This window comes from Botryllus schlosseri, chromosome 8 (assembly GCF_051294905.1).
Source record: "Botryllus schlosseri isolate E-star chromosome 8, Bs_hap1, whole genome shotgun sequence".
NCBI classification, from domain to species: Eukaryota; Metazoa; Chordata; class Ascidiacea; order Stolidobranchia; family Styelidae; genus Botryllus; species Botryllus schlosseri.
Genome location: NC_137243.1, coordinates 7,208,832 through 7,220,998, shown reverse-complemented (window position 1 = coordinate 7,220,998; position 12,167 = coordinate 7,208,832). Strand labels below are relative to the sequence as shown.

General features: G+C 40.9%; 1 protein-coding gene across 2 annotated transcripts; it reads right to left on the bottom strand.

The window, feature by feature from the left end:
- Positions 1–26: 26 nt before the first annotated feature.
- On the bottom strand, positions 27–6,866 carry LOC145444098 (uncharacterized). Of its 2 annotated transcripts, none has more exons than XM_080322029.1 (5): positions 6,731–6,866; positions 3,449–3,559; positions 1,603–1,728; positions 613–690; positions 27–560 (listed from the first exon to the last, which is right to left on the bottom strand). In XM_080322029.1, the coding sequence occupies exons 1-5, from the start codon at positions 6,862–6,864 to the stop codon at positions 458–460; spliced, it is 552 nt and encodes a 183-aa protein (XP_080178155.1). In that variant the 5' UTR covers positions 6,865–6,866; the 3' UTR covers positions 27–457. The 2 variants fall into 2 exon arrangements, with proteins under 2 accessions (XP_080178155.1, XP_080178156.1); XM_080322030.1 differs by having other exon boundaries at positions 27–547.
- Positions 6,867–12,167: the final 5,301 nt, after the last annotated feature.

Genomic DNA, 12,167 nt, shown 5'->3' with positions numbered 1-12,167 from the left:
GAATGTTTCATTGCGTTTGGACGGGGTTTTTGTAAGAAATATTTATATGCAGATCCGAGAGAAACGTAAACATGAAACGAGTATGAGAAAAGAGTGTAATGATTAGGGCTGGGCGAAATCGAGTACCTGGGTGGCTCGATTCTGAATCAAGTATTAGGCTTCGGGTCGAGTATCAATGTACAAATGAAGTTAAAATATGCACCTTCTATGCGACCAGAAAGAATATTATACCAGTTCTGTATCCGTTACCGATTGTTTGGGTTTATGTGACATTAGTGTGTGGAATAGCGTCCAAAAGCGTTTGTCACTGCTGATATTTTACAATCTAAACGAGCTACACAGGATCACGTTCTTGTAACGTTTACTGGCAAGGCGCGTATGATTCAGTACTAGAAAAAATCATCTCTCACTATTCGGACTGTTAGAATTAATACTCGATTAAGATTCGAGTACTCGATCATTGTGCCCAGCCCGAAAGGAAATGATGCTCTGTTAGTTGCGTGAAAGTCTGAATTTCGCGAGCATCCGTCGAATGTAGAGTGGAGTCCTGAAAAATATAGCTTCATCGATTACAAATTTCTAATCCAAAGCCTGGTCTTCTGTTCCGTTTACCTTTGATTTTGCGAGAGGATTCTGTGCAGAAATCTTCTCTTGAGAGACGCAGCTTTTAATCGAAGTGCGATGTTAGCCCTGTAAGCGGATTATGGACGCGATGAGACGATGCTACCAATATTGCGGTCAGAAGGAACGAAAGGAAAGGATATAGTTTATTTTATAGTTTATACCAGTGTTAGCATATAGGCCTTCTAATCAGGTCTTTGGTCTGACTCGGTCGGTATCGAACCGTCTACGACCTACCGGTCACGAAGCCAGACAATTCGCCATTATGCTATCTTGTCAAGGTAGTCAGTAATGGAGTGCTTCAACCTTTTTCGAGTGTAGGTTTTGCCTGCACTCACTTTCTTATGTTCTTAAACTATAATGCCGCTATTACTGAACAGTCTGTACGCAAAAGTCTTTACATTTGACACTATCGAGTGTAGTTTTGGGGTGTGCTTGCAACACTTTTATGAGTGAAATTGTCACAACTAGTCGAAAGTGCCCTGGTATCACTGTGACTAAACAAAGAACATATTTTCGAAGGTTGCACCTGTTTGTAGTGTCATCGGCATTTTGTTAAGTCGCGACTCGCGAAGATGCGCCCTGCTATCTCGATAGTGCCCACCTCTGATCAGAGGCTAGATGTGTGCGAGCCATCAACTTATTTACTACTTTTCGAAACTACTTGAGTACATTTAAGATTATCATATTCTAGTTCTACTTGAAGTGGTTTGAATATGACTTTGAAATTGCTATTTCTACTTCTAACTCAGTAGAAATCTACGGCGTTACTTCTAATTGAGTAGCAACGATGACTACTTTGACCATCTCTAGTTGTATCAAGGCTTCAGATTGAGCCATACCAAGTCAGCAGCTATATGGAATAAAAATGAAGAAAATTGGCCTGGTGTTGGCTATATGACCAATTGACCATAGTAGTCGACAAACACCATGAATACAACAAACAATCAAACAGATTGAGCTCTGCACTGTGCTACTTACTGATGGGTATATATGCTGTCTGTGTGTCGTCGCGGCCGTTTTAAGGTCTGTCCGTAATCGTCGAAAGGATTGGTAAAACGTTGCGGTTCGTCTACACCTGTGGTATCTGACAGCATGCCTTTGCGGCTGAAAAACGGCCAAGTCTAAGATAAACGACAGCATCGAAGGCAAATAATATTGCTTCAGAATAAGATCGAAATCCAATCAAGTACTTCACGAGCGCGATGTTTTAATTTAGTGGTTTTTATCCTTGTACCAGGGGGCGATTCGGATTTTGAAGGGGGCGATGACACGAGGGGGAGATATGAGGGCGCTGGGGCGCCGTAAAGGCATAGCGTATAGCTGTAGCCTATAGATGGTGTAGTATAGTTCTTCTATGGATGCATAGTTCCATAGTAGAACTGTTGTTCTGCATACTACTGAGTTAGCGTTATAAATTTAATTTAGACAAAATTTATCAAATCTCCGAATTTTTTAACGCGCTTCGCGCGACGTATGCCATGTTTTCACGGTTGCAGTACTTATTATAATAATTCATGTAAATTGTGGGGTACTTGCTTCCTGAGCGTAGCTATACTGTGTCCTTCACATGGTCATGAAAATAGTACGCACAATAATTAGGTCGTTAATTAGTTGGTTGGTAATCGGTAACGATTCAAGCGCGAAACATTTCCTATGGTCAAGTCCAAACCCCGTATGACAGAACTTCCAGTTTTACCATGCATATAGTCTTTAGTAGGCCTACAACCCTTATAATATAGGGGCGCCATTCAGACCAAGAAAATTTCTCGAAAGGGGCGCAGGCTGAAAAAGGGTTAAGAAGCAGATAGTGTAGTGGTTACGATAAGCGCCCAGCACGCAGACGGATCGGGTTCGATTCCCGTCGGAGGTTTATCTGGGCTCCTCTTCCCCTGCCGTTGCCGTTCTTACGGCGACAAAAAAGCCCAGACAAAGACCCGACGAAAGAAGGCACTCACAAGTCACAATGAATGGAAAGAACTAGTAGAAAGGGTCGCGGCTTCAAAAGAGATCAACATCGAAAAAGAGCTGTGACATCGGGCACTCTAGGCCGAGGTGGATGTTAGAGTAAAGGATCGCTACTGATGCGTGTCGTTCGACATCCTCCTATCTGTTCATGACATCGCATTGCGTCTTATCGCATTGTACATTGTGTGTGACTTGTTCAGATAAAAAATACAACCCAACCATGTTATGTTATGTTATGTTAATCAACACGAATGATCATGATCATTCACAAGCGCACTAAAGAAAAGTTAACCATTCGGAGCAGTTGTTGTTGTTTGCGGTATTCATGGTGTTTGTCGACTACTATGGTCATCTACACCAGGGCAATTTTCTTCATTCTTTTTCCGTAGCTGCCGACTTGTCGCACGGCCCACTTCTAGGCTTTTATACGACACCGCTTACACGGATATGATTATGAGGAGGAGCGTAGCCTAAGCCCCCAACACTTAGGTAGACATTCTGGAGTCGACATTGGTCGGGCTTGAACCAGCAAGCCATTGGTGTCGCAGCTGTGGATTATACCACTACGATATCTCGCCACACCCCGTCGGAGTAGTCATCAACGCTTCAGTGATGTAATCCGCGTCCCGTGACAAATCTATTTGTGAAAATATATTCCTCGGGTGAGACCTAATTTATTCCACCCACAAGTAGGCTACAGTAAGGATGTATACGAGGGCTGGCAAATTTTCGTGTAAATCGCAACGAGTGGCCTGGTAAATGGCAACGGCAACTGTCATCGCGCCCCGCGGGCCAAGGTTTGGATCACCCTAATTATAATTAATTTCTTCCGGTGAGCAATTCTTGAAAATGATCGAACCTTTCACGCGACGCAACACTCCCGTATCCAGTCCCAATATAATCTGCATACTCTTTGTCAGTTATCGTAGGCGGCGGTGTGTTTGAATCATACGAACCGAATTCTCGATGCCTGTGTAAAAGGAACAACAACAACGTGGTTGGTAAATTTTGGAGGAGCTCGATGAACGCATTTTCGCAATCTATAAGCAATTCTCATTCATTTGCTGAATTGAAGAGTAGTTTCCAAAACAAAACCGCTACCTCGTGCGTCGTCACATTAAAATTACTTATTTATGAACTGTCCAGAAGAGGCAATGATAGCTCATTCAAATATCAACACACTATCTAAATTAGCCGCTAAATACTTTGGAAAGCGCTGACAATCGAATAATTTTATGTTCAAATGCGCTGTGTTTGCTTTGATGATCCCGTACCAACATTCCAAAGACCACATAGGCAGTCATGTTTCGAATTATACCCTACTGTTGCTCAGGTGTAGGTGTTGGCGATTGAAGAGCCTATATGTGCTGATTGCTCTTGTAGGTAGTCCAACCCTGAAAGTCATGTCTCACATTTAGCCGGGCCACACGCTATTTCACTACACATGAAGTGTGCTTTTTATACTTGAGAAATCAAAGTAGTAATCACTAGTCAAGCGTTAGGTGGTAAAATATAGCAATCTGTAGTTTGTGCAACACGGAACAACTTTCTGGGGCATAGTGCTTATCTGGACAGGATCCAAACGCAGATCGCAGTAGCCGACGGATACTGAAAACCAATGCATAATGCACAGCGACAGAGAATCCCATTCAACTTGGAAAACTTACTAACTGACCCCTATATCTTAATACACGTTATCGATTTTGTAACTTCATCAGGACGACGCATATAACACTGGGAAACAATTTTGAGCGAAAAATTTGTTGACTTTGATTTTGCACTTGTTTCTGGCTAAATTTGGTGTGCTTATTTCAAAAATGCCGCTGGTTTTCTTCTATCTCGTCAAGTTATTGCTCTATACGACATATGCCCAAAATATGCAATTTTTCACGAATGTAGCCACATTACTTTTTCCATACCATGCAGATATCCTCACTTTCATCATATAATATGTTATGTAGCCAAGGGGTCAATTGAATTCTTAAGAAAAAAGGTGCTGGTATCGATCATTCACCCACTTTTGGTTAGACGTTAAAGGATGCATTCATCCCAGGATATTTCATACACATATTGGATGCAAACTGCAGGATATGGCAAGAAAAATAATCATTACATTTCGTCGCAGTTGAATCGCTTATGTCCATTTTAAACATTTTGAGAAAAGTAACTTTACGTGAAGTTTTCATCTTCTTTCAGCTATATATTAGGTCCGGTTAACTTTGAAAAACCGAGACATACACAAATATGGCCAATATGTCACCGAAAAAATTCAAGATTTTCGAAAAGTTGATTTTTTTCAAGTTTTAAAAATGGACCTTCAAAATTTGAAAACTGGATATAAGCTACTTTGATTCCACTGCGACGATTTGCTATCAGCTATGTAGTACCAATATCCCATTCGGCTTATCAAGTGTAACTTGAAACTCCTATACGCAGTATAATTTGGATCAAGATGAAGATTTTAGGGATAGCAGGCCTAATGATGAAAATTTTGTAATCGAAGATGATTCAGAACGTAGAGCAGTCCATCAGCTTAAGTTAAATGATCTGACATAGGCTTTGGGACTTGGAAGAAAAATATTCGAAACTTTTAGCATCCTTGAGAATTGAGAAAATATTATTTGTCAAGAGAGAGAAGATATCACACTTTCGATCATAAGAAACGGCGTTATTATCGTAGGGCTACTTTCGGTTGCTTTGTCTATTGCCCTGATACTGGCATTGGCATGATACTGTTACCATGGGTTGCTGGAGGAGTTAGGAATCCCGATTTACAACACAAGGGAAGGACACATGTCTATTGGTAGCTCAGAAAAGATCCTAAAAAGTGCGGCATTCGTCAAAATGGCAACGTCTTAGGTCCAGTAACAATTGCACACTCAGTTAGTCTACTTGAATAAAAAATAAAATATTGAGAATAATACAGAAACATTGAAATGTTGCAATATCACAAGCACGATTGGATCATATGTGTCAGCTTTCGAATATTGTGTTTTCTTAGTGGTCAGACAATAAGGATACACATGTAACCCTGATACACATGTGCCACTGCCCTATGTTTATGTCGGATAGCAGACATTCAGAAAAGCTAAAATATCTAAATAATTTCCTGGAAAACCTTGGCATAGTCAGCGATGGGCAAGGAGAAAGTGTCCTCAATATCTGAAGATGATGGGGATAAGATACCAGAGTAGATTGGAGTTTACATATCATATGTTAGCTGACTATTTCTCGGGTATCAAACGAGACAACCGACGGACTTATGAGTTATTAGTGTAAATTTGGACCCTGAATCTCGCACTTTATTTGTACCGCAGAAGCAATGTCCGTTTAAATCGACTAAGTAAAGCAGTGCGAATGTTTATTTGAAGTCTATTGATCTATTTTCCGCTGCTTGGGGTTTTTGAAACGTTTAATAAACACAACATATTAGAAGTAGTACTACTTTTATGTGGATTATGAGACAATGTGGTGGATGCCTAACCCAAAAACTTGACGTGATAGAGAAAAACGGAAGTCTAATTTCAATTCATAGCGACCGAAAGTTAGTCAAAATCAATTGTCTGATCAAAGTCAACAAAAATTGTGTTCACCATTGTAATTATTGACAATTAACTTAGGCCTACTGCTGTGAATGTTTTATACTCAATTTTCAAATTATAGCTTGTGTTATTGATGAAATATATTGGTTTGTGGTGTAAAAGACCAACGCTGTTGTATTCACCATAACATGATTTTATTAATAAATAATAATAATAAAAAAGATCGTAGTTGCTCTCGCCGCTGAAGAATACATCGTATAACCACTATAACGGGGTACCAATGACTCTTGAGAGCATATTAGGTCTAGCTATGAAAACCTTGGAGTGCAAATGATTTTTCCGCCGCGAAAAAAACTTCGTAGTGGCGTCACAATGTCCAAAATTCAAATATTGTTGCGAGTGCGGTTCTAAACGTCGGATTACGCCTGTGATTACGCCCTTGTACAACGCACAACGTCCACATTGCACCTTCGCCAGGGAGTCCGTCTAAAGAGGTTATATTATGCACCTACACATAGACTGAGTCCAAATATTTTTGCAGCCGTCATCAAACTACTATTATATTACCAGGCGTTGCAAAATATAAATAAAAAACTTACCTAGATGCTGACGAACAACCATTGAATGACATGAAAAAGTAGCAAAGAACAAAGGCTATTTTAATCCACATGACAGCAGTAGATGCAGTGGTGGTTCTACAATCTAGGCTGGTAACAGGATTTATATATTCCATCAATTTCATCAACAGGACGAATATGAAAACATCGAATTTGTTTGCATTGCGACACGTTCGTATCCTGTATAGTCCTCGCAAGTAATGTATCTACTATTCAAAATCTAATCCGATTCGATCTTTTCGACTTGGCGCTTCAAGCGCTTCTACGGTCGATGCTACGTTTTGTGAGATCCCCGAAAGCTAGTTGATTTTATTGCTGACGACTGTCAATCATGGTGCCGAATACCGTCGTTCTCTCTATTTTTTCTTGCGATGCACGAATCCGTGGTTGTGGTCGCGGTATCATCTCCGAATGATTTAGCTATTGGAAGTAGGCTAGGCCATATAATCTTATGACTAGGCGCTATAGCGGGACTTGAGAATACATAGCTTTTCAATCGATGTTTAAACGTTGTATTTCGTACATATAGATTCAAACGGGTCATGATCATAGATCAATAATCACTTTTCACGGAAAAATAATATTTTATGTATCCGTTCACCGGACACGATGGCGGTAGAATCGCGAACAACAAACACCACGAATATATATTTCTCTTGACTAATCATAATATTGCAATTGATTTTCATTCATGATAACATTACCAACTTCAATATCTCTGAGAGCTATGCGCCATCATTAAATGCGCCATAACTTCCGGACCCTAGTTGCAGCTCTTGTTCAACATTTACCACAATTCTACAATATAATCTCTACATCGGTACATGTAATTTCAAGATTTTACTTCTCGCCATTTTCCACATGGAGCAGGGTGCTCCCCGGATTGTATGTGCACTGTACGAGTTGTGCAGTGAATAGATTTATATACATCAAATATTATGAAGCATTGGCATCCCACAGTTTCGACATCTTTATTGGGATTTTTTTCAAGTAGACAGCAATGTTCTCCCGGTTCTCTCCGGTTTGTATCATTTATAAACAAGTTAATATAATCTGCAAATATATTCTGTCTCGATTTTCGTCTTCCGTATCTTACGTAACTGAGAATTTACTCTTTCTCCAGCCTCAAAGGGATAATAAACGTGAAGAGCATTACTCCGGAGATCTGTTTCGTCAACGCGACCCCACAAATCTAATTGTCACGTTCACGTGATCGTGTTTCCATTTCATGACATAATTTCCTAACACGCGCCTTCCAATTTCGAAGAAGTACAGGCGCAATATATAGGAGTGTACGGAAATAGTTTTCGGTATGTGAATTTGTAATTTTTAAATATAGTTTATGAGCGATATGGATTCCAGACTGCATATAAAAGGTAGGCCTAACTATGATCCGTTTGCAATATCTGGAATATGCAATATATCGGAAGTTTGCAAGCAAAATACCGAATTCCCTCCGACCTGTGCAGGAAATTACGATAAACATATCCCTTTAAAAAACGTATAGTATACCCCGTAACGTACGAATATCGTTACCCCGTAAATATCACCATCTCCCCACGGACGATACTAAGACCGACCTGCCATAATTCATTGAACAACGCATAAATATAACCTCAAGTAATAGGATGGTAAGTAAAAGCTTGGTGCATAATTTATCATGTTAGATCACTTGCGGTTTCATTCGGTACATCCGTTGGCAACACATGTCTTTAGATTATCTTGAGCTGGTTTTGTGCTGACAGTTGCTGTATAAATAGGATATGGCCATTGCACAGCATGAATTCCATCCAAATTTCAAGGTTACGCAATTACGCATTCATGAATCAAATATTTTCCTTATCCCATGGAAACGCAATCAAACGTGACACCTTGCATTAAACTAAGCAGAATTGGTTTTCAATTCACCGTACCGTACGTATCGCACCTTTCTTCTTGTTCAGGATTTGGCAGTATCGATCATCATTGTATTGCAGTAATATATATAATAAGAAATATCCATTCGAAATTTCATGCCGCCTTGCTACTACACGGGCCAATGTGCTCGTTCAATCCAATTATGTATTGGATGGTATAGTAAAAGTATGAAATTACGCTACGATAATTTTACGGTACCGTTACGATATTTTAAAATGCCGTATTAGTACGGTACAAATAATTTCATGGTACGAATTGCGATGTACAATAACTATTACAGTGACCCATTGCACACCACCACAGAGCCTACTCGGGGAGACTGGTATAGTGTGGTCATAGGCGCCGACTTACGAGGTTACGAGGTGGCGCAGCCACCTCGTGACCATATTTACGAGGTGGCGGCCACCTCGTATATAAAATGCTCAAACGCCCAAGTCATTTGTGACCAGTAATTAGTAATAAGGCGAATCGATGCGACCTCGTTAGAGACGTCTTCGATTTCGATACGCGCGTGTGCCAGGCGCGTAGCCACGGGGGTTTTGGGGGTCGAACTTCTATTTGAAACGCGAAACCCCGTCATTTTGAAATGATCATTCTAACTCTAATATTCAGTTGCAATTCAATAATTGTGTAATGAATGTTCCGCGCGGCGGATTTGCGAGAACCGTGTTGTCAATTAGTGACGATCTCCCGCTGAGATGGCCGCGAAATTAGGTGATTCATTTCCGTGCGCGTGGCAGTCGTCGCTACCATGATTTATCGCGTCTCGATCAAACCTGGTTCCCCAGGCGTCAACAATCGCATCTGCAATAGGCCCAGTTCACACTATATCGTCGCTTAACTGCGCAATCGAATCTGCATTGGTGGCTTCGGCCTGGTGTGCACGATATCATCGCTAGCCTACACAATAGCATCTGCAATAGGCCTGGAGTGAAAGATATCATTGCTGGCCTATGGCCTAACTATCGCGTCTCGGCCCTAGCGTGCTTTGGCTCCTATCTCTCGCTCGTTTCGAGACAATGCGGTCGAGTTTACGCTAGTGATCGTTTTTTTATGTCATATTGATTAAAAAGCGACATCGCGAAACTGAATGACATCAAATCGCTGCAAACAGACTTTAACGTGCGAAATTGATTCCCGCTAATACTTGAACGTAACGACCAGAAGATGTGTAGCATGTCTCGAGTTCTGAAATACGACAAAGGTTTGCAATCGGTGCAATGAAGTTCGGACATTTTGATTTGCGCGCGTATTTAATTGTTCACCAGAGATCAGTGACTCGCTAATTGACAGCACTCCAGGACTCTTTGGCAAGCTTATCATACGCCTAAAATCGTTGATTCGAAGAGATTATATGATCGCCATTTACACATTGTACTTGACCCTAATTAAATTGATGCTATATTGGTAAATTTGAAAAAATCCAAATCGCCCTAATTTTTCGACTGGCTACGCGCCTAGCGTGTGCTGAGAAGCACCATCCTAGATCTCCTCTATGTTCTGCTTTTCTGAAATCTAAATTATGTGCACCCATATTCGTTTACAAAACCATTCATGGGCTAGCTAGCTTCGTGATAGGTAATCGGAGCGCGAAATTGGAGGGTGTGTTGGTGTGTGCCTGCAAATTGGAATTCATTTCTGCCCAGAATCGTTTCTCTAACAAGGCTTTGCCAGTGACATTAATCGGGAAATGCAGCAATACAGCTTAAACACCGATATAATGTGAAAGCAATTGTCGCGACGAAAGCTACTCAATACGGTGTCACACTCAAAACCGATTCGTGGCGATACTGATTAGATTTTACGCTTTCTCATTTGCCATCATCCATATTTTTTGTTATATACTTGATACATTCGTACTCCGAAATTGTCGCACAAAGACATTTTTCAGTCTTCCTTTCATTATTAACGTGATGCATCACAAGATTATGGGTGGCACAAATTCTGATTTTATTCAATTCGTTTGAACAGGGAACCTTCTACGTTCCGATAAACTTGATTGCTGGATGTACTCGTATCGAGAACAACATTATCGAATATTAAACTATTACGCATAAGATAGACAGTGGATTTCTATTGGTATGATCGCGGCATGCGTCCGAAAGTGAAATTAATTCTAGCCCAAGGGTGGCGAACCCGCGGCCGTGGAACGAAATTTGTGCGGCCGTCAACACGTGATTCAATTAGTATGCGTTGGCGGCCGTCGACATGCAGATTAAATTTACGAATTGACCGATATACTACCGAAATGCTTCGCGAACTTAAATCGAGAACTGCATCAATATTTTAATCATCAAACAATTGCGGCGATGCGAGTCCGTCAACGCCAAGCAAGAAACCGCAAAGGACAATTACTGATTGGCTGCGCGATTTCGCATTTGTAATCATCATTATTGTCTGCTTGAAGTATTCGAGAGTTGTCGTGTGTTACTTGCAAGGCGTAGTGCATTTCGTTAGTCACATTGGGCATTGCGCGTGAATAACATTGATGCAACTGCAGATTCCGTCGGACGGCCTGGTAGCGCAGGCCGCAGTTACACTTCAAATGATCGTACCGTTTTAAGATTCTATTTAATAACTCGACTGCATGGTTTGATATTAATGAGTGCAGGGCCGATATTAAAACGTCACGCGAATGGTTTAACTCTGCACGTAGGCCAGCGGCATGCAGTAAAGTGCGTTTTCGTGCGACGATGACGTCATCGATAGGGAACAATTATGACGTCACAAGACTTCGCCACCTCGTAAAAAAATAAAAGTCGGCGCCTATGAGTATGGTTATTGGTTATGCAATATACGCCATTACGGCGGCTGGTTCAAGCAGCATGCACGATTTGACTTCACATTTGGTAAATGCCATACGGCTATTTTCTGGTAAGAGCAGCGGATATTTTACCGACAAAATGTGACCGGATTATTTGAAGGAATGTGGGGTATATAGTACGGAAGTGTAAATATCCAAAGTATGTGCACGATCGGTTGAAACCAGGAAGCGTTAATAAAGGCCCAGAGGGTGTTCTGTGGGAAACCCACAAGCTTACAGCATGCGAACGACCAAGCCATCACGAATTGCGGTAGCCTTCCTGATCAAAGTATGAAGGTTATAGGTTCGCGTATTGTTGAATCGCCCCGGCTCCGAACATAAGCAACGCCCCGCCCTACTAAGCGATCCGATTTCATACCAACATCATACATCAGCACCTGCTTTTTAAATCGATCATCTTGAGTTTCTAAACCTGAAATGTGTATGTTGCGTAGAATAATTTGAGTAATAGTCTTGGAATTAATATTCCGACGATTCTCAAAATATTCTCAACATTATCCAGCGCGTTGTTGTAAGATAATGAGTATTGAAATGACCTTATGCGATATCTACTGATATTTGGTTCGGTATTCGTTAATCACACATAACACATGGGTCCTATCATATTGATCCTAAAACTATTTCGATTACATTTACGGTTACTTCATGAAACTCAGTGGGTTTCACTTAATTGAAGGA